The sequence below is a fragment of the Centroberyx gerrardi genome, chromosome 22, assembly GCF_048128805.1.
Source record: "Centroberyx gerrardi isolate f3 chromosome 22, fCenGer3.hap1.cur.20231027, whole genome shotgun sequence".
Classification (NCBI taxonomy): Eukaryota; Metazoa; Chordata; class Actinopteri; order Beryciformes; family Berycidae; genus Centroberyx; species Centroberyx gerrardi.
The window spans coordinates 11,912,388-11,934,632 of NC_136018.1; the positions used below are offsets into that span (position 1 = coordinate 11,912,388).

The following is a 22,245-nucleotide window of genomic DNA, read 5'->3' on the forward strand; positions in this document are numbered from 1 at the left end:
TAATGCAGTCCGCGGTCAAATCGGATAGCCGATTTTGCAATATTTCCAGCTGAGGGGAAACCCATCAAATGTTCATCAATGGCTTTAAATGAGTAGTTGGTACATCGTGTGTTTTTAGGAACCGTTTCCCAATCAGCCAGTAAATAGAGAGACAAATCAGGGTCATGACACTAATTAAAGAACAGTGGGTCAGCAGCAAAGGTCAGCATTAATGAAGCTTAGCTTTTTATAGACTAAACAATTACAATGATTCAAACGAGACATCAGCAGGGCATTCTCTGAATAATAGGGAAACTGATAGGCCTATTATCAACCAAAATAAAACAAGGATTTAACCTGTATCATTTCAAAACGAATAACGAGTTTTCTGCTTCAGGAGTAATTTCTTATTAAGAAAAACACGACGAAAAGACGTGAATGAGAACTATTTATCCTATAATAAACTTAAGAAAGATACTATACAAATATTTTTAAAAAAGTTAAATATCTTTAAGGCTCTATAGGAATAGTGCAGTGATATCCTAAGAGATGAAAATACTATAAGATATGGTAAACTCAGTATTGAACACCACAGACGCACTGTAAGTTCATGTAGAAATATTGCCGCAATATTATAGTGATTTTTGTTAGTTGGAAAAACAACTTACCTTGTATATTTTCATAAAGGAGAGATTATTCACAGCGAAGTTGGCTCTGTCATGTCCACAGGCTACAATCTGAACAACGTCCAGTGTGTAAAATGAAACACAGCAGATAAATCTCCAGATTCTTCAGGCAAATGAAGCCAGCAGGTCTGAAGTTGAGAGGGTCTTGTCAGTGTGTTGGTCTGTGTCATCTGAGGGCGCACAGCCCGTCCTGCTGTATACAGTCAGGCCAGCGCCTTCTTCCTATTGGTCAGCCAGCAGCTCAACCCCATGCATCTCAAAGCCCATAGGAATACCTTTTCTCAGGAACAACCCCCCCTAACCCTAACCACACACACACACACACACACACACACACACACACACACACACACACACACACACCGTTACATATACTTCTCGCACTCACGCAAATATGCTGGTACAATGAGGATAATTGCTAGAGGTTCCCAAGCATTTCCATGTCAAGCACCCCCCCCCCCCTCCTCGCTCCCCCATCTGATTAGATGTTATCAGAGGGACCCCCACCTGAGAGGAGTTTTATTGGTAGATATGACTTGGTAGCTACATAATTATATTCTGTAGCTGGAGAGGCAACATTCAGAGAGTGAAACCAATGATCATCCTGTATCTTTGTGTCACTGCCCGAACGTCACATAAAAATGAGGAAAAAGTGAAATTAAATGTAACACCCCCCCCGTCTATAATTGATAGGGGCAAGTGCAACTACTGCACATCAAAAGTCGAACATGACAGATTTATTTTTCCATTTCTATCGTTGTGATAATTCTAATGGTAGATAATAGGATGCCTACTGCAAAATCGATGGTTTCCTATGGTTCAGGTAGGCCTATCTACATGCTGAATTAAAACATTTATTCAAAACAGCCAAAAAACAGCCAAAATATCCTCAATAAATTACACTAAGAGAGTGCAACCTTAACGAAAAATCACCACAATATTCCTATAGGTATTTATATTTGTGTCTGGGGTACTCAATAGTGATTTTAACGTGACCTTATCAAACTTTGTTGTATTTTTTATTTTTTTTTATCTGCTATGGCATTAGGCTACCATAATATTCCTATAGGATATTGTATATAGTTTTTCTGTGATATTTGTATGGTAGGCTCTCATTCAATTTGGATTATTATAGTTTTTCATAGGGTAAATTCGTTAAACAAAATCTGCTAAATTTAGTGTAGTTTTCTAGTGGCTTAAGTAGGCTTCAGCCTATTCGTTCAAATCAAATCGTAGTTTCTTCGTGCCTTTCCGTACGTAAAAAATAAAATGACAGGCATGTATTGCGTCTGTCAGTTGTGTTCACACACTGAGCTCAAAACCAGGCCTACCTTTTTTGGCCCATGTCAAATCACACAATGAGCAAGAGGCAATCAATTAAATGTTGCAATAACAGAATTCTTTATTTACAAGGCAAATAGCATCAGCGAAGCCATATTAGTTCACAACTTGCATAACTGTGGTTTTAACTTCTCTTGTATATCTAACTTTGCATAAAACGCTCACACACACTAGGGGTACAAAGGTCGATGCGGGTGTACAGTGTGATTTCTGTGAACAATGCAGAAAAAAAATCATTTCTGGAAAACGCAACACTAAGCTTTCTCCAGAGAGTCCATATAGTATATTACATATTGCTTCAGTATCATGATTTCCATACACAGCTCAACAAACGGTGAGGAAAAAAAAAAGAAATTATAACACAGTCTTCAACCCAACACAGACAGAACAGAGAAACTGAGCAATGACAGAGAGTCCGACTGTGGCCAAGTCTCCAGCAACTAAGATGAGTTGAGCAATGATGCACCCATTCAATATTGTACACGAGTCATTATACAAATTTATACAGACAGCGGTATAATGTACAAGAACGAGAACGGACGAAATCTAAGGCATTATGCTAGGGTTTTTAGCATTTCAAGGTTGCATTTTAGCTCTAAGAAATTGGCAGACAATACAAAAAGGGCATTTAAAGTTCTCCAAAACCATAAGTAAAGAGAAGAAATATTTTGTTTAGTGGGTCCAAAGCCTGGATATTTTTTGAGGGGCAAAGAATTTGTTTGCTCCTGTCCTAGTTATAAATGCTAAAAAAATGCATTGCTACCACATGGCTTTTAAGTCTTTTCAAAATCTTGACAATCTTTGGAAATTTGCAAAGGGCTGTGAATCATTCTCTAAAATGGCTCTAAAATGCTTGTTCTTCGTGACTGTTGCATTTACAATCAAAACAGCATTTATCAAAAAAGTGTGATCTCTTTCCCAGCAAAACAACTGCAGCACAACCTCAATGATGGAATCCAGACAACCAAAATGTTACTGTAGACTTCCTTCGTCCCAGAGTTGACCTGCTATAAAGTTTCAAATTTAGTATTATGACAACTAAAACTAAATTTAAAAAAAGAAGCAACTAGGGGCAACTTCTTATACGCTGAAAAGAGCGTGGTGCGACTGTACAACACCATGCCGTCAATATCAACTGACATTACCAGTTGTGGTCGTACACCAACACCATCAGTCAGATCCTTAGGCCTTTGATGACATTCAATACATTCAGAATGATTCTTTCTCTTCCTGTACAATTCTGCTGCAGCACCTACACCAGACCCTGTGAAGTGACATCATCATAAATTTCTTTGAACCTGTTTTTCTGTGGGCCTCAAAGCACGCTGTCCAACAAGTCGTCTTGCACTAACGAAATGAAAAGGCTGGTAGAATTCATAAATCCAATTGAAAGGCGAGGGTTATTTGGCTTGCTCCAAGTCTGTCCTGGGTTAAAATAGTTCATATCAAAAGTTTTCTTTTTTTTTTTTTTTTTGAGGAAAATGTACTTTTGAGGTTAGAGAAGATGACTTGCTTTTGATCTTGTGAAGGAGGTCAAACCAAACCCCTAGTGGGGTAAAAGAATAGCATGTCGTTATTGAACACTTTATAGTTGTACTAACTGCCTGAGGTCATAAAATATGGCTAAGTGTCTGTCAGAGCGGGTCTTGTGAACCGTGCAGTCTTAACTCTGACCTCTGCTATAGAAGAACGGCTGGAGGCGGAGAGGGCATGTGTCGACAGGCGGATCAGAGCCCGCGATCACCAACTACTCCCCTCTCCGGGCCTCGGCCAGCGCTGCATAATCTAATAGGAACGTGCGTGTGGATGTAGACTTTCTTGGTACAAACTGCAATAAAAAACTATCTGTGTTTAATACTGCATCCAAACGTGGAGCAAAAATGTGTCTTTCTTCAGGAAACTGTACAAAAATTACAAAAACAAAAACAAAAAAACAACCCAAAAGATTCTCAAGTAATCGTTATTGCTTGTTTACATCACACCAGAACAGTTTGCACCTAGCAGCTTGTATGAAGCGGTTTTTCACTCCAGACAACATAGAAAGCACACTTCTGTTTATTTTTTGAGTTATGTATGGCTGTGTTGAATTTGTCCTGTTGGTTTTTTTTTTTCCTTTTTTTTTTTTGTGGTGTTCTACGCTAAAGGCAGAGAAGCAAGCGATAATCTGTACACTGTATACACAGCACACCCCCCTACAACCCTTACTGGTCTCTCCCCCCCCCCCCCACCCCCCACCCCTGTCTGCATCGTACCAGAAGATGAAGGCTCCCACTCCACTTCCCAAACAAACAGAAAAAAAATAAAATAAAATACAACACACTGCTCTGCTCCAAGACGCAGCTGTGACCAGACAGGGGGAGAACCACAACCCTAAGGAATAAAATAAATAGGAAAGAAAATGTTTTACTTATTGGTATGTACAATCTCTCTGTAATCCATTTTTTTGTTGTGATTTTGACATCTTTTTCTGAAACTACAGGACCAAAGTATAATCCATAATTCAGGTTAATAGAAGAATCTTTTCAGAAAGAATACAACCATTACTGTTAAAATTATAAAAAAGTGCCTCTTCCACACTTTTAACCACTTTAGAAATATTTTTTCTCGTTGCTACTAGGATAAAGGATCATCTACAATAATTAAAATGAATCTATACAGAAAAATAAAACTTAATTTAATACACTATAAACCTCTTGACTAAATTAGTCTAATCATACAAATCACCATTCCACTCAAACCATTCTTCTGCAGTGTTTTTCAAGATCAGTTTTTTTCAACCATATCCTCAATCTACATCTTTATTCTCACTCATCAGGAAAAAGAAAACAACTAAAAATAATAATTAAAAAAAAGAACAGCAAAAAGGCAAAACCGGCTGAGTGTTTGAGCTCCATCCATAATTGAGAACATAACTTGGAGTCTTTGCTGCCATTTTCAAACTATCCGGGGAAATCACAAAAGTGTGAGAGGGGCAAGGAGAAAAAAAAAGAAAGAAAAAAAGAAAAAAAATCAGTGTACATAATTTTTTGAGATGAGATTGTAAATGGCCGTTGTCCACTGAGAGGAATACATTCATCAGAACGAGGGATCCCGCCCACTGCTGCCCCCCTAAGTCAGTGTCCCCCACTGGGAGGCCTACAGTAAGTCACACTACGGTGAATGCAGCTGGACAGGCAGACAGACTGGCTCATCGCGAGGCGCTCCTCCAGGAGGGTTAGGCGTGTTGGACAGAGATCCGTGGTCCTCCCCCAGCCCACACCACCCCTCCTGCGTCCGTCCGGGGCCCGGCTCCTCCGCGGCTGGGGCGAAGAGGCCCGGCCGGGACGGACGGCAAGGGTGGGCTGGGGAGACGGGTCGGGGAGGGCACGGCCTGGCTGGTTCAAGGGGCCGTCGGTTGGTTGGGTGGTTGTAGAGTCAAAAAGGGCCGACGTGCTCCTTGGACCGGCAGATCACTGAGGTTCAGGCTGAATACTCCACGAGGGTCAACAGTATTTCTGTGGAGAGAAAGAGACATTTTCCACATCACATTCAACCGCAAACTAATGCGTTAATATGTGCACAATTCAACGGGTCAGCCGGGTGCGAAACCTGATGAACTTGCAGAGTAAATCAGCCACATGCACAACAGACAAACAATTAGAAACTATCTTGGAATACACCATCAGACCTAAACAAGTCAATAAATCACCTAGGCCTGCACTAATGGCCAAAGGGTAAATAATTGAAATAATGTAAGTGCTAATATATTTCTATACACTAGGAAGGGGAATAAATCAAGTGACAGATATACTAGTCCCTTATAACAGTCTGAAGTGCAGACAATCAAACAGCAGCACTTTGGTTAAATATTCATGGCCATTTATTGGGCTTAAAAGCATCAGAGGCAGCAACAGTGCATTCCACATACCAAACTAACAATACTAATGAGACAAAAGATTAACTTGGTTGACATGAAATTAATGATACTCACCAGTAATGGAATGCTGACAAAGGAAAAATATCTGCCCAGATACGATTCATTTACTATATTATTTTCTGTGAGCTAGTGAGGGGGTGTGTGTGTGTGTGTGCGCATATGGTATGTGTGCATGTGTTAGTATGGCTTGCCAACTTGCCATACCAAAGATGTTTATGAGAACGAGCATATGATGATTCTGAAGTCCACAGTCCAGACAGGCCAACTTTTGAACATATACAGTAACGTCTAAATGAGCTAATTGGTCTGGCTCTAAAGTGCCCAATGCTAATTACATCATTGTCCTCTAAGTTCAAGTCAAGTACGAGAACTGTGGCTAGAGGAGTTACGTAAACTGCTGAGAGTAAATTATTCACTAGCGGGTCTGTTCAGTAAATGTACCCAGACACTTAAGGACTTACGATAAGACAAATACATATATGTGCGGCTTGGAGTGGGGAGATGTAAAGAGAGACATTTAGTTGTTCTGGGTCCCCTGGGGTGGTTGTTTATCGTGTAAAATCCTATGAGTTCCATTTTGTTAACCTGAAAGCACCTCTTAGGCTTGAACTCTAAAAGTGTCTTGAGTTTTAAATCAGCATCCCGCCAATGTCAAGGTCTCCCCTCATGACATCATTAGTCCACTAGAAGCCCTCTAATCTGGTCTGGCCATGGTAAGCAATATCTAGCTTTGAAATGCTTGAAAACAACACTAGGCAGGCATGTCTCTGCGGGGAAATCCGCATTTTCAGATAATTCTTACACTGTTTTGAGTATTTCTGTGTCTTGATTGGTTGTGTTTCTGCTAAGTAAAGCCTGGTATTCACCTGTTCTTGTCCCATGGAGGGCATGCCGGGTGAGGGCCCTGAAGCCATAGACGTGACACTCATCTGTCCGGCCATCTGGCCCATGCTGCTAGTCGCCATGTTGGTGGCCATGGAGACATTGTTGAGGTTCATGCCGTTGCCGTTGTACATGTTGCTGTTATTCTGCTGGGTGAACTGGGGTGATGCCTGCTGCTGCGAGAACATACTGGGGGAGAGAGGAGGAAAGACAAAAGAAGTTGTTCAAGAGAGGTAGGATCAAACACTTCATTATGGAAACAGAAAAATTCCTTTAGGAGCACAAAGGAAAGTAGAGCTTTGGATGGAATTCTATTTGACTCTGAGCAGATTATTTTCACTTTTTACCTGCAGATTTGGGTAGAAGACATATTTTCAAACAGTGTCAAGTATTTGAACCACCTAAGGTGTGCTTGATTTAACTTGCCAGACACTGAAAAGTGACACATTGAAAGATAAGTTGAACCAAGCACTCCACATTTCTTTCCCCAAATACATCAACCACTTCTGCCTAGGTCTGAAAAACTGGGTATAGTGATTCAGTGCTTGAGCTCTGGCTGGCCATCTCACCTGTTCCCTCCCATGTTGCCCTGTGGCCAACCATTCATGTCGGGGGAGCCCTGGAAAGCTGCGTTGCCCTGGCCCTGCTGCATCATGGGGGACTGGGCATGGGTCATGCGGGGGGAAAGCAGGGGGCTCTGGGGCGTGCCAGGACCTCCAAACCCTCCGTCTGCCTGCTGGCTCATACCTGTGGTGGAGGCATCAAGACAGGTCAACCAGGCTGGGCCTATAGAGACACAGCTACAAACCACTATACCGGACGCTCCCGTTACACTGAAAGTAGTGTATGAACATAGCATTCAGCATAATATACACAAACATGCCACTGACATGTAAAAGATAACATTGTGACAGACGATGGTAGAGAATGATCCATTGAGCAACTCTGAACAAGTTTCTGATGATTAGTTTGACTGAAGGTTGGGTGGGTTAGTGTGGGCTCGAGGTTAGTGGCAAGCAGTGGATCTTATCTACATGCATATAAGTAGTGAGCAGGCAAGGGACTAGGGAACAAGGGAATGAGGAGGCAGCAGAGGAGAGGAGGGAAGGAGACTAGTGGTGTCTAGTGGAATCAACAGTTCGGCACCCACCCACTGGCCAGCATCAGATTAAGGGATCCATCAAACATGTTGTTATACAACTCAGCGGTACAGTATTATCATAGTAGATTATCAGATTATCCCCCGATTACACACCACACTGTCAGATTGAAGGATACAGTCTTCATTATTGCTCTGCTTGGTCACAAGTGGATCTTATGCGGCACTCATGGGACGACATGCGTAATCAGAACAGCATTCAAGTGTCAACAGTGTGTTTCCTGAATATGGTAGAATGTTAAATTAATGTGCTCTTGGTGCCCTCTGGTGGAGAGACAGTGGATATTTTTACACAGCTAAAGGACACCATTTTGAGCAGTCCTCTGGACAATGGGAGTATGACAATCAGACATGATCACACGGACTGATAAGTTATTGATATGTTATGTTATAAAAGCTAAGTGTAAAAAATGCAATATGATTTGGACCACTCAATGGCATTTGATTAATGAAAGTCATCAATGTAGAGCATTACAAATCAGATGAGCACAACTACTAAAAAGCATGTGATGCTGTGCAACTGGAGACACAACACAGATAGACACAATGACACACACACGCACACACAGGTTGTAGATTGAAGTGTGTGGTAGGCTGGGGTGTGGGGGCAGTACCTGAGTTGGGAAACTGAAAGGCACTGTGCTGCATTTGGGGGCTGAGTACGGCCCCGTACTGTCCGCCCATCATGTTTGTGTTTCCCATCATCATCTGTGAGGAGGAGGAGGAGGAGGAGGAGGAGGTGCCATGCAGGTGGAGCTGGGGGTTGGGGGGGAGAGAGGGCAGGCTGGGGGAGAGAGGGGAGGAGAAGGGGCTGGTAGGGGGAGGTGGCGAGGCCAGGCCTGTACTGGTACCGTAGCTGGGCGGGTAGGGGAACTGCTGGGGGTTGGCCTGGGGGATCCGGGGGTTACTCATGCCACCGGCGGCCATGTTGGGAGGCAGGTTGAGGCCCTGGGCCCTCATGGCCATGCTCCTCTGCTGCTGGACCTGCTGGGCCTGTTGGACCTGCTGCTGCTGCTGCCTCTGTCTCAGGTGGTTACTCAGCAGCTCCCGCTGTCGCTGCGCCAACATCTGAGCATTAATGGTCCCCTGGAAGGGAGGAGGGAGCGAGAAAGGAAAGATTAGAGGGAAAAGAAAACAAAACAGAGAAAAAGTGTTGAAGAACTATCTTATGTATGGGTTTACTTATGCATTCGTGACATCAGGAACACTCATATTAAAGAGTGAAAGTGATAGAGAGTCATCAACCAACTAAAGCAGTGCCTGCAGTCAGAACAGCACATCTGTCTTATGTATGTGCACACCATTTGTTGTGGTGATGGTAGCAGTGACCCACCTGGTTTGGAGCGTTGGCTCTTAGAGGTAGGTTCACATTTGACACGCCGCTCATCTGATTCATCATTGGCTGACGGTTCTGGTGGGAGGAGGGACAGAAAAAGAGGTTAAAACAGTGTCCTCTAAATTGCTACTTCCGGGCTGTGTTGAAATTCTCTAAAATCTTTCATTCCTTCAAATTTTCCTTTACCTCACAAGTGAAAGTCTTTGTCTGCAAGTTCATACTGCTAGCTAGTAAATAATGAAGTAATACACTAAAAACTATCAATGTGTTAATTTCCCCACATAATGCAACATCATTATGTATATGATATGATGCTGCTGATTGTATTGCTAAAACTATGTCACCTATTTCATCTGACCCATTTTCAGTGGTAGACAATAAATAGTTTCCCAGTAAATGCCGTTAAAGACCAGCAGGTGGCAGATAGACCTAAATATCCAAGCTATTCCTTATGCGCACTGAAGACCTGCCAAAATGTCAAGCCCAAGGCTAATTACACAACCCCCATCTGTGTGTACAATCGCACAGCTATCGATCAACCTCATACTGAGTGGTTACATCAGAGAGAGGGAAGACAGAATCAATGGACAATATCACTTCCAGCAGTGTAGGGGCTAGTCAGGACTCGTGTAGACGCGTGTGTACCTGCTGTGACTGTAGCCGGTGCTGGAGCTGCAGCCGTAGTGTGTTGGGCTGGTTGGGGACCACTCCGGTGGGCCTCAGCCCAGGCCGGGCCTGCATCCTAATCATAGGGTAACCTGGCCGTGGGCCCATCTGGCCAGACATGGGGTGGAAGGCTGGGTCCTGCATGGGGGCACCAGGGTAGCCCCTTTGGGCCATGTGGGATGGCGGGGGACCAAATGGTTGGGTGTACATAGGGGGCTTCTGGTCCAGCATCAGGGAGGGGTCCTGGGGGAACTGCTCCTGCTCCACTGACTGGCTCTGGAACAGGCAAACACAGAGAGAGATTAAAAACATGCTTATAGACAACTTTCACTATCATGCTAGACATTGTAAAATGAACCATAAAGAATAAGACAAGATAGGATGGGAATGGCAAAATATAAGGATGTGGTGGGTCTCACCTGTCCTACCAGAGCGGGGATTCCCAGGGCGCGATCAATCTCCTCCAGGCCATCAAAGTCCTTCAGCACGGTGTACAGCTGGGACAGCAGGGCCCCCTCATCGGCCGCACCGCCGTCACTTGAGCCCGGTCCCGTCCCACACAGCAGCTCATCCTGGGGCGCTGAGTACACCGACCTGGGGAGAGAGTGGACGGATGGGAAAAGGGAGCGAGGACAGAAGATTAGAATTTCCTTGATGAGGAAAATTTGTCTAGCATAAAAAACAGTCAACAGTTAACACCAGCAGTCAAACTACAATTACATCACATGAAAGAAGTACCAGAAGGAGGGAGGTCAACAGATCAGGAAGACTACAGAGGGCGGGAGATTGTGGAAGGTAGAAAGTTGACTAAATTATTGCCTACTTAATTTGTCATCTTCATAGAATTAACTAGAGAATCAAACTAACTAGAGCGGATTGTTACTGACATGGTGGCTTAAACCCGGGTCTTCTGACTTGAAGGGTGGTGTTCCTACTAACTATGCCACCCTGCTGCCCATGTGCAGGTGAGGCAGCTTACCTGCTCTGGTTTACAAAAGGTGCCTGGTCGATGGGCATCATGCTGTCTGGCCAGGGGGCGGTCTGGTTGGGTGGAGCCTGCTGCTGGGAGAACTGGTGCCCTGGCATACCAATTTCCATACCAGGTTGGGCTAAATGGGAAAGAAAGAAAGAAAATATTAGAGCAGAGTAGTTGACCTTGTAGACTATCATGTAAGGTCAGTTCAGCAATTTCCCGACTAATATTTAAGATGAGGAAAGCGATGGTGGTAAATATTCACTTAAACCCAGAATCGTCGGGACACAGGTTCTAGGTTGGATATTGCATGAGTACGTTGTTTGCTGTACCATGGCTAGCCACCAGGTGGCAGTCTTTACAACATTGTGAAGCAGTGATATTCTAAGGGTGAGTTGAGGTGTTTTCATTCAGTGAGCCTCACCCGCCCAGCACCCTCCTCCCCGTTTTGGGAGTGTGATTTCTGTATTGAACTGCTTTCGCACCTCCTATGTTTTTCTATCCACCTCCTATGTTTTAGAAAAAAAGTGTTGGCTGGTAGAGGAGCAGGGACTTTGCTTTATTGGGTCAATCTGAAAACTATATATACTTTCATCTAGTTTCTGCGTGAAAACACTACGGAACCAATGTTTCCAGTGTACGCAAGGCTCTCACCATTGGCCATCATTGGGGACTGGAGCATCTGCCGGGGCCCTGGCTGGCTGCTGGGCCTCATGGGTGCGCTGTTGGGCCCCATCCTGCCCTGCATGGCACCCTGCTGCACGGGGCCAGAAGCACCTAGAGGAGGGGCAGAAGCTGAGCCAACCCAGCCCTCCTGCTGCTGCATACCTGGCCGCGGGCCACCCGGACCCATGAGTCCTAGAGGGAGAAACAGATGGAGGGAGAGAAGAGACTGACCGTGAGAAATGCAACAGGAGCAGGACAAACGTCAGCGGACATCCCCAATCCCCATGATGCAAAGGTGCAATATAGGTGGAAAAGGCAACTATGTAGAGCTGGGGGATGTTTGAGGGCTGCTAATATGTGGGAGTGACAGTGAGAGGAGCTTTGCGCCAGCATGGGTGACCACCTATTTCCTGCCACAGGAAGTGAGTCACTGTGCCATGACATGATATGTCACAGGCTGAGAGAGAGATTTACAGTGAGAGAGACGGAGTGAGAGAGAGAGGAGGTGAGGGGGATGACAGATTGATGCAATGGAATCACACATCAAAAACTAAGGTCTTTCCACAGAATTTCTGTTGGAGTTAAATGTGATTTGTCCACTGGTTTTGCCATTGTTGTGAGTAGAATCCCACATGAGTAAGAGCTGACATAAACAATGAAGAGGGCATTCACTTTTGACGGTTTGCCCAAACTGGAAAAAGGCCATGAAACAACTATGCAACTAATTAACCTTAATTCTGCTACTGGGAAATCAACACTGGTCACCGGCCAATTGCAGTGAAAGTTTTGTTGTTAGTAACAGTAGACCTCTTCTTAACAACCTACCAATCTAGCAGCCACTTTGGCAGGTAATGCACCTGATTCAGATTCCCTATTCTGTTCTTAATATTGTAAAATGGCTTAAATAGCTGCAAAGTTTTGGGTTTTGCCAGTTACTGTGGCCGGTGGACAAAAAAAGTTAGTTTCCTGCATTGGTAGGATTTACTGAACAGTTTTTTTTATATGTAACTCTTTTGCTTACCGGGTGTGAAATCTCATGCAGACCGTTTTCACATCCGTATCTTGAATTTTTCAGAAAGTTATATTTACAGACGTAAGCATTAATGGATTCCTAAGGGGCTGGATACTGCATGAGACAATGACACCTCAGAACAATTTTCGCTGCTTTCCAAATGACTGCAATTGTGCTTTTTCTATTGAAGCAGCAAGTGACTAAATCAGAGCATGCATTATAATTTTACCAGGCACACTGACAATGGTTCACTTGCTTATCAATGCAGACCAAGCCAAGAGGGGAGCAGCACACAAATTTAGATAATAAAATAACTGGTGGCACCAGAGAAGCATGAATGTCACACCCACCTGTGTTGACCATATTGGCCTGGTTAGCCATCATGCCGTGACTTCCCACCATGCCTTGCTGCTGCTGCTGCTGCTGCTGCTGCATGAGCGTGTAGGGGCTTGTGGCCCTAATGGGGTACTGTAATGAGGGCTGCTGGGGAGACATGTTCATGTCCAGTGACACACTCCTTACAGGCAGACCCCTGACTGGCTGGCTGGGTCGGACACCAGCAAAGTCTGAAAATGGGAAAAAAAATTGTTTTAAGAGCCAAATATGGGACAGGGTACAAGTTGAATATGTGTACTGCAAAAAAATCCAGCAAATAAAAACAATAATGCCCCCTTAGCTACGTCTGATTAGTAAATGACTCATATTTTCTATGTGCTTGTGTGCATGAGTGATTATGCACGCATGATTGAGTTTGACATAATGTGCACTTAAGCCTAGGAAAGAGAGTGTGGGTACCTCCTGAATTATGAAAGCCATCAGATCAAATGATGGAGTATCTAGTGCCTCCCGCCCAAAAAGAACTTAATTTCTGCAGGTTTCACAGTGAGTTTTAATGTCATGTGGTCTATATGCTGTTTAAGAGGATTTTTCACCCGGCCAAGAAAAGTTTGTGAGGGTGTTGCACATTTCTTCAAGTAAGTGTGGGACTCACTAGCTGGGCCCACGCCGGGCCCCATGGCCCTGTGCTGCTGCTGTGCCGCCAGGGAAGGATTGGTCTCTGACATCTGTAGGATGTCGTTGATGATGTTCTGTTTGTCCATGGCACTGGGCAACGAGACGGGCCGCGGCTCACAGAACAGCTGGGGCTGGGCATTCTGCAGGTCGTTCAGGATATCATCCAGCTCTGATGACTGGGGAGGACAGAGAGAACGAAGGAAGAGTGTGAAAAATAGAGACAAACCACTTAAAAGAGAAATAGGCTACCATCAAGCAAGCGAGTGCCGCTTCACCTGCAAACACATGCACAAGTGCACGTATGGAGTGCATGCACAGGTAATTATTCTGAGTAGAAATTGCATTGGTTTTGTCTGTGTAAACACGAACACTTGGATGAGGGGTTTTTATCTGGGAGATGAGACGAGAGCAGCAGGCTTGGCCTTGCTGATAATACAGCAGCAACCCCAGCCTGAAATGGACCACTTTCCACCAAATCTAGGCCACACTTCACATTGACTTAGCTTATCAGACTAACACACTACTCCTCCACTGCTTATCGGCTGCTGTTTTCAGACGCATGGCACTACGATTGCTCCCCTTTTCCATGTCCACTATTTTTAAGCACATATTAGAGAATGGCATATCAAAATGGACATTATTTATTTCCTTGCATGCGTTAAGGAATCTCGGAAAAACAGAAAACATATGTGGCTATTGATGTTGCATTTTGCTGATTAACATGGGAGAGCAGTATGAGGTGGCTGGGGCTTGGCTGGTGCCAAAGTTTGCACTGCTCTCTGCTCCCCTACTGTAAACAACTGTACTGAGCCTGCCCAGTAAAGCCCAAGGCTGCATCCACATACTGCTGGGCTGTGGACTTTCTGGCCAACTTGTTGTGTTCACACAAAAATCTTAAACAAAGGCAAGGCTATACTGGGAAAACTTCCCAGCTATTTACTTATATCACACAGAAATGTGGGGGACAGTACAGTCTGAGGTCCCAAGAGTAATTTACACTGACTGTTCCTAAAGCTGAGATTAAGATGTGTAAGAAAAACCTTCATGATCTCTACCCACGCTGCACTGAGTGGCTTTTCAAAAAAATGTGAAACTTAAAGAACTGGCAACCCTTACCGAGTTTAAAACAATTGTTAGGACTATGGAAGATGAATCTCTTAGAAACTGTCAATGTTTTGATTAAGTTGAGTTTTAGCACTGCGCCACTGTCTCCTCTGTATTTCTCTCTCAGTCTCTCTCTCTCTCCCTTTCTGTCGTACTTTTTTTTTTATTATTACTGTTCTGTCCGCAACTAAATGTTTGGCTGCTGTTTTGGCCAGGTCTCCCTTGTATGAAAGAAATCCTATTTCTCAATGGGGCATACCTGGATGAATAAAGGTTAAATAAAAACAACCAAATATATATTGATATTCAAATAAAACGTGTGGTCTATATTCTGGTCTATCATTGATTTTGCTAATCACAATGCTCCAGGGCAAGAGGGGCCCTAAAGCATATAATACTGTACTTCCATGGGCCTGAGGGTAAATAAGTTGTACTGCCTGTGAGCTGCCACCAGAGTGCAGCACACCTGGCATCACCAGCACGACATCAGGACATACTGTGCAGTAAAATAAACACACCAACACTGTTTCTAGACAATGAGGCTAGCCATATGAGGGAAGTAAATGCTCCTTAAGACAACAACACTGAGGAAAATGATGATAGGAGAGTTATCTAAAGTGGCCATGGACTAGTCTAAAGCCTGCATGCACTTTTTAGTGCTAGACTTTATGCTCCTCCACCTTGGAAGATCCTGATCAGAACAAAAACCTAGATCTCCATATACACAATAGCACATAGGCAACCACACACTGCTGCTCATTCTAAGCAGCAGACAAGCATACAGGACATGCAGGAGAGAGAGAGAGGGGGGGGGGGGGGGGGGGGGGGGGGGAGAGAGCGAGGGGTGGGAGTGGGTGGATGGGGGGTGAGAGAGAGAAAAGCCCTAATGAGGTCAGGAATGATGTAATGCTCCTGTACGCTCTCAGATTGCTCCCTTCCTCCTCCTCTCCAATTCTCTCTCTCCTCCCACTTTCTATTCTCCTTACTTCTCTAGTTGCTTCTACCCTTAATGGCTCCTATTTCTATCAATCTCTGCTGCTCTCTTCTTTCCCCTTAATGCGTCCTTGTCTATCTTTCCTGCATCTCAGTCCGATGTATTCCACTAAATTGCATGGTACATTATACAAAGAGCAGTAAGACTAATGTAATCACCATTATCTGACACAATCACACATTCAAACATCTAGTCATTCATCTGTAGTTCTATCCATTTCACATTTATTCAGTTGCGTCCTAATGTCAATGTGGACTTTGACATTAGGGCAGTAGGATCAGTGTGCCATCTCTGACCTAGCCCATGCCATTTTAGAGGAAAGGGAACTGAGAGAGAGATCTGGAAAAGCGGAACTGCCACCACTGAGTACCACATGAGAAAAAGCCCTTTTCACCCTAGAATCATGTTGGCCTTTTGTCAGCTGAATAGACTATTTCACAAAATCAAATGGCCATTTCAATCACAAGTATGGCTGCAAAATTAACTGCATTACTACTATACTGCAGTATTTGAAGGCTTATCGCAATAATAACTTTTTTAAGCCACCATTTTATTTTGTTGGTAAATGATATGAGAGAAACCTTACCACGTAATATGAAATAATCAATAAATGTTTTGTTCTCCATCTTTCTATTTGTAGAATAAATTATCAGACCCACTGTATTGCATGCAGTAAATTCATTCACTTATTCATTTTCTTTACCAGCTTATTCCTATTCAGGGTCACGGGGGGCTAAAGCCTTTCCCAGCATACATTGGGCAGAAGGCAGCAAAATACCCTGGACAGGTCACCATAACACAGATAGATAGGCAATCAGTCACACTCACATTCATACCTATGGGCAATTCAGAGTTTCCAGTCCACCTGACTTGCAAGTCTTTATCTGTGGAAGGAAACCGGAGCACCAGGAGGGAACCCACTCGAACACGAGGAGAACATGCAAACTCCACACAAAAAGCTGGGAATCAAACCCTGGTTCTTTGTGTTGTGAGGAGACAGTGCTGCTAACCGCTGAGCCACCATGCACCCTATGCAGTAAATTTCCAAGTTCCATTGGGAAAAAAATGTCTCAAGTTGACCACATCATGGGGGTAAATATTTCACTCTTCTTTATATTGAGAAATCATGTCCAGCTCCTTGTCCTCATTACACTCAACACTTATGACAAATCACAGGACTCAAACTGGTACTGTATTTGTACACCTGCTAGCCGTGTGCCTATTCAAACTCAGGGTCCACATGCACCCTCAGATATTAATTTTCCAAGCTGGGTAGTCACTTTCATATGTGGTTTAATTATACTCTCTATTGATTTGCATTGTATGATATGGATCATATATTAGCAGGATCCTACAATGATCTATAGGCCACAGCTCCCTCTTGTGCGACATGCTACAACAATCAAGTTCTATTCCACAATAATGCTGAGAATAATTTGCTTGATTTAACTGGCTTGACTGATGTGATAATGAAGAACATATAGAGAAACGAGAAGCTCCTATATCAGAATGGGGTGACAAATAAAGAGAATTGAAACTAGGTTATCAGGACAAATTTCTATGTGTTCATTTAAGTATTTTCTCATGACATGCAACTCATGTAGCCTCAAAAATGCTACTTCCCTAGCCCCTACATTCAGAGTTTCTGTTGGAATGGTATAGGCTTAGGCTGAATACATTGCAAGCAGCAAAGGGGAAGTCTATGGATATAGTTGGAATGGAAACAGGTTTCATTCAGCTTCAGCAAACATTATGTTTACTTGACATTGTCTGCAGCAGCCAGAGCAACAAACACACGCACGACACAGAGATAATACTGTCACTCCGAGGCCCCAGAGAAGCCTGCAGGACGGGCCCGTGGGACCAGTCTACCATACCTGCAGTCCCTTCAGCAATCAGGCAAGCCACTACTACTGAGCCCTGCTCTGATTTCTCATTTAGCTCTGCTCCAGCCATCAATAATTCAGCCCTCAAACAATGATGGAGAGAAGAGAGGCAGAGAGAGACAGAGAGAAAACAGTGGGCGAGATAGAGCGAAAGATGCGTAAGTGGACTTTTTACATAGTACAGTCAGTCTTCACCCATAGCCAAGCAGCGATTTTCCCATAAAGAAAAGAAACCCACTCATACAAATGTAATGTCTCTAATGAAGTCATGGCTTGCTTAATGCTTAACAAATGCCCTCATTCTGGGTTGACAAAGGAACCCGTACTATTGTGCATGCTGTTAAACTGGAATTAGCCGTTGCCATCACCGTTTGAAGCTTACGAGTGCTTTAATCGCTATCCAAATTTGAAATTTGAAAAGTTAGGGCATAAATTAACAAATTTAATTGTGCAGTTTAGTGTGGTTACGTATAGCACATAAGTCACTTCTAAAGATTCTTAACAATAGTCTACATATTAAATCTATTTCACTCCCTCGTATGCTTGTTGTCCACGCACACGCATACATGCACACACGCACAATCCTCCCTCTCCCTCTCTCCTCTATCTCCATGGCAGCGGAGGGGACATGTAGGAGCATATGGCTCATCATTTTCACTCTGCCTGCTGAGGCTGGACTCTCCTGAGGGTATCTACACCTCTCTCATCTCTGTCCTCCCTCCTTTTTTGTTCATTTCAACAGCACTTCTCATTATCCACCCGATCACCTTTCCCCTTTATTCATATGTACCCAAGTGGCCACGCGTATACATATAGCTAGCAGCACACATGCACACACTTTCCCTTCCTCTCCGTCTCACATTCAATACCATCGCCCCACTGCCTGCATAAGGAAACAGCACTGTTTCCACGGAAATATGCCACAAAGAAGGCGGGGGAAAATGGGAGACAAAGTGAGAGAAAGAGAGAGAGAGAGAGAGAGAACTGTTCTCACTGTCTCTCATAAAACACTGGTTTCTTTCCTGCATGGGAGGATAGGCCAGGTAGACTACAAAACATTGGCTTGCTGCTTCCTCTGCTACATGGAAATATCAGGTTTCACCAACAACCCTCTCCCTTTTCTGCTCGCTCCCTCTTACTCTTTTCTCTCCCTCTCTCTTTCAGTGCCAGGCCTGACCTGAGCTCTGTGCCAAACCTGATGATGCTGGCCAAACGCAACCAGGATCAAATGGCTAGAGAACCACAGGGGCTCCTTCCAAATGTCACAGTTGTTTGAAGCCGGCGAATGGCTTCCCTCAGCCTGGGCTGCCTACACATAGGCAGTGAAAGGACCAGATGCAGTGTGTGTATGTGCATGAAGAAAACCAGACATGGTGTCTACGTGCGTGTGAGATGACTGTGTGTGTCTGAATGCGACTGTATATATGGCACCAGTACTGTCTGCCCTCTATGCAGCCTGTACCATTTATGTGTTTAGCTGTAGCATCCTGTGTAGACGCGGGAGTTGGTGGAGCCAACATCTGCTATCTAACCCAGATTAACACTCAGACAGAGAGAGGAGGCAACTGGAGCAGGACAGGGCAACAAAGTTTTGGGCTTTGCAATGGGCCAGAGAGAAAGGAGGTTACACAAATGAGACTTAGAACAGCTTTACTTTTTTTCATCATTTCAGTAAGGAAAGGATTCAGTCAAAGCTGCTTTTTCATGCAAGTGTTTCTACTGTCCAACTGCCCTATTCCTCACTGTGGAGCCCTGTTTTAAGGTGTATGGGAGAAAATAAAGCACAAGAAAAGCCTTATATTGTATTAGACACCCTGTGTACAGCGTAGCAAAAAAAACCACAACAGACCTGTTCAGCCCGGTCGTATCCTGCGTCCTGTTTCTCTGCCTTGACCAGCGGGTGTTTGCCCCCTTCGACCTTCACCTCCCTAGGCTCCAGCTTAGCGGCCTTGTCCTTCAGCACAGGGTCATCCTTATCCAGCAGGTAGCGCAGCAGGGCATTGTCCTTCTTCTTGGGGCTCAGGGGCTCCTGTTTAGGGGCGAGTTCTGCTCCAGAGGCGGTACCACCAGCACCCTGCGCCTGGTCTGGGCCCAGCTCTTTGCCTGTGGCCTCTGCAGTGAGTTTGGCCAGGTCTACAGGAGAGGTACTGTTCTGGAGCAGCTGGTGGAGGATCTTGTGTTTCTCTTTAAGAGAGGTAGCATGGGCGTTCCCTCCTGCGTGGCCGCCCCGGACCCCTGTCCCAGCCTGGTCCTTGCCATCCCCTCCTGTGCTGGGGGACAGGGGTGTCTCCAGAGGCTCCGACTTGGTGGTGAGTAGTTGCAGCAGTTTGGTGTGGCCCTTGTTGTCGTGGAGACGGCTGTGTGCGTCATGGCCCTCAGGAGCCCCTTCCCTCTCCTCCTTGGGCTCAGCCAGGTTGCTCTCTGTCTGGCCCTGGGAGTGACCCTGTCCCAGCTCCGTGTGAGGGCCAAATGACTCACCTGCACCACCAGTTGCACCACTGCCTCCTCCGAGTTTTGACATCAGATGAGCATTGACCCCTGACCCCGGTGTGACTCCAGCTGGGGAGCCTATCTTCCGGTCGGGGGACCCCAATGTGTGCGCATGGGGTGGTCCGTGCCCGGGTCCGACCCCGTGGCACTCACTTAGGGCCTGCAGGGCTGACAGAGAACTGCTAGTGTAGCTGTTAGCGTGGGTGCTAGCCGTGCCACCGTTACCTGCACCCCCAGGCCCGCCACCACACATCCCCACAGGGGAGGGTGAGTGCAGGCCTCCTGCTACACGAGGGCTGCCTGCCCCTCCAGGGCTGCCACGGTGCTTGGGGGACAGCATAGAGTTCTGCTGAGGTGGGTGGGGTCCACCGGCCGGGCTGGGGCTTGCACGAGAGGGGCTGTTCATCCTCCAGTTGGGGCCCTGCTGAGGCGGTTGCATGCCCCCGGTGTGGCTGTGCGGTTGGGGACAGCCAAAGCGGTAGCCCTGCATGTGGCCCCCCAAGGCTGTTGGTTCTCTGGGACCAGCAGGGCCTGGAGGGGAGAAAGGCGTGCTGTTGCTGCTGATGGTAGTGTCTTGGCCCTGAGGCCCTGAACCTGGCAGACTGCCTGGGGTTGGAGGAGTCATGGAGGGGGTGGAGGAGTTCATCGTTTTGGGACCCATCCCTGTGGCCTGGTTGCCAGGGCCCATGTCCTGACCCATTCCACATACTGTGTGCTCCCTATAGGTCAAACACACACACACAAACATGGTTAGTTAGCTTACAACTCTTCCCTAGCCTTAAGCAATATCATCACATACCAGCACTTAATGTCATAACCACAAAGAATGAGTTGTGTTTCAGTACCACACAAAGATGCTATTGTAAGTCTTTTGGCTGTTTAAAACCACACATCATCACTGGTCCACTGCAATGAGCCCAAATTAACACTATGATTCCTCTACAAACAGTCCATCTATTGACTTACAAGGGCAGATATGCCATCCATGTGCACACAAACGTGCAAATTCACACACTGGCTGCAGTTTTGTCTGAATTTATCCTGCCACTCTCTACTCTCCCTCGAGTCTCAGACCATTGGCAAGCATGCATTCACATCTTATCCCATCCACACAGGATGCATTAAGCCATCAGGTCGTGCTGCAAGGCATTGACAGGCTAAAACATGCATGCAAGTACATGCCACAGATTTGTCTCTCTGTCTTTCTGACAGAGTTGTAGGTAGCAAGACATACCTCTGTAGAATGTGCAGGGACATGTAGAGCTGGGGTTCGTTGGTGGCGGGGGAGCGCACCAACTTGCTCTTGGTGTGGGCTGACACGATGGTTCCATCAGAGAGGGAGAAACGATAGATGGGGCTGAACGCCTGGCCATGGCGCAGCACTGTGGACAAATGGCATGTACACACACGCACAGGCAGGCAGACACGTTTAATGAACCATGCAATGTTCACCCGATCTTCTGACAGCATATCAAATATATAATTTGAAGTTTTTCACTTTGATGTGTTGGAGTAATGTCCATATAATAAGCAATAAAGCACCATCTTATCATCTAAAGTAAGCTCAGTAGCCAGTGTTGCAGTTCTGAAACTATCCTTATGAACAGTTTTTAAATGGAACTCACAGTTTAAAATATTGAAAAGACAGATGATGGCTGCAGTAAATTAGTTGTATTTCCTATAAATTCCATATAATTATGAGAAGAAATCTCACATTTCTTGGTTAAAAATACAAAAACAAACCTTAACAGTCACCTCTGCAGTGACAATTGCTAGATGTAATAAATGGTCCTCCAGTTTCAACCTCACATGCAGGACACTCAGACATTTTGTTGAACTCTTCCATCTTCCATCACCATCAACAGCCAAGAATTTAACAGGATTGTTCTTGTTGACAGTGGCCTTACCTTCCTGCTGGTGTCTCTTGGCGAAGGACATCTCTCCGTCGTTCTGCAGATGGAACCTCTGGATGCAGCGCCTCACCAGGTCCTCCCAGCCCGGCTTCATGGACGCCCGCAGCAGACTGGTGTCCAGGGACGTGATCTTACCTAACCAGAGCAAACACACACTGGACTGGGTTAGGGAGGCCATAGCTGGACTAAAAGGATGTTTCACATGGAAGTAGTGATTTCTATACACAT

General features: G+C 45.2%; 1 protein-coding gene across 3 annotated transcripts in view; it reads right to left on the bottom strand.

The window, feature by feature from the left end:
• Nucleotides 1-2,042: 2,042 nt before the first annotated feature.
• Nucleotides 2,043-22,245, bottom strand: part of ncoa2 (nuclear receptor coactivator 2) — a 65,309-nt gene continuing 45,106 nt past the window's right edge. The window contains exons 9-22 of one of the 3 annotated variants that reach the window (XM_071923992.2): nucleotides 22,012-22,152; nucleotides 21,339-21,486; nucleotides 19,464-20,823; nucleotides 13,608-13,806; nucleotides 12,967-13,182; nucleotides 11,593-11,796; nucleotides 10,945-11,074; nucleotides 10,394-10,559; nucleotides 9,945-10,241; nucleotides 9,297-9,374; nucleotides 8,578-9,049; nucleotides 7,374-7,551; nucleotides 6,789-6,993; nucleotides 2,043-5,500 (exon numbers count right to left, since the gene is read on the bottom strand). In XM_071923992.2, coding sequence (XP_071780093.2) covers nucleotides 5,489-5,500; nucleotides 6,789-6,993; nucleotides 7,374-7,551; nucleotides 8,578-9,049; nucleotides 9,297-9,374; nucleotides 9,945-10,241; nucleotides 10,394-10,559; nucleotides 10,945-11,074; nucleotides 11,593-11,796; nucleotides 12,967-13,182; nucleotides 13,608-13,806; nucleotides 19,464-20,823; nucleotides 21,339-21,486; nucleotides 22,012-22,152 — 3,806 coding nt within the window. In that variant the 3' untranslated portion in view covers nucleotides 2,043-5,488. Of the gene's footprint in view, nucleotides 5,501-6,788; nucleotides 6,994-7,373; nucleotides 7,552-8,577; nucleotides 9,050-9,296; nucleotides 9,375-9,944; nucleotides 10,242-10,384; nucleotides 10,560-10,944; nucleotides 11,075-11,592; nucleotides 11,797-12,966; nucleotides 13,183-13,607; nucleotides 13,807-19,463; nucleotides 20,824-21,338; nucleotides 21,487-22,011; nucleotides 22,153-22,245 lie in introns of all 3 variants that reach the window. The other 2 variants (XM_071923993.2, XM_071923991.2) reach the window with 2 other exon arrangements.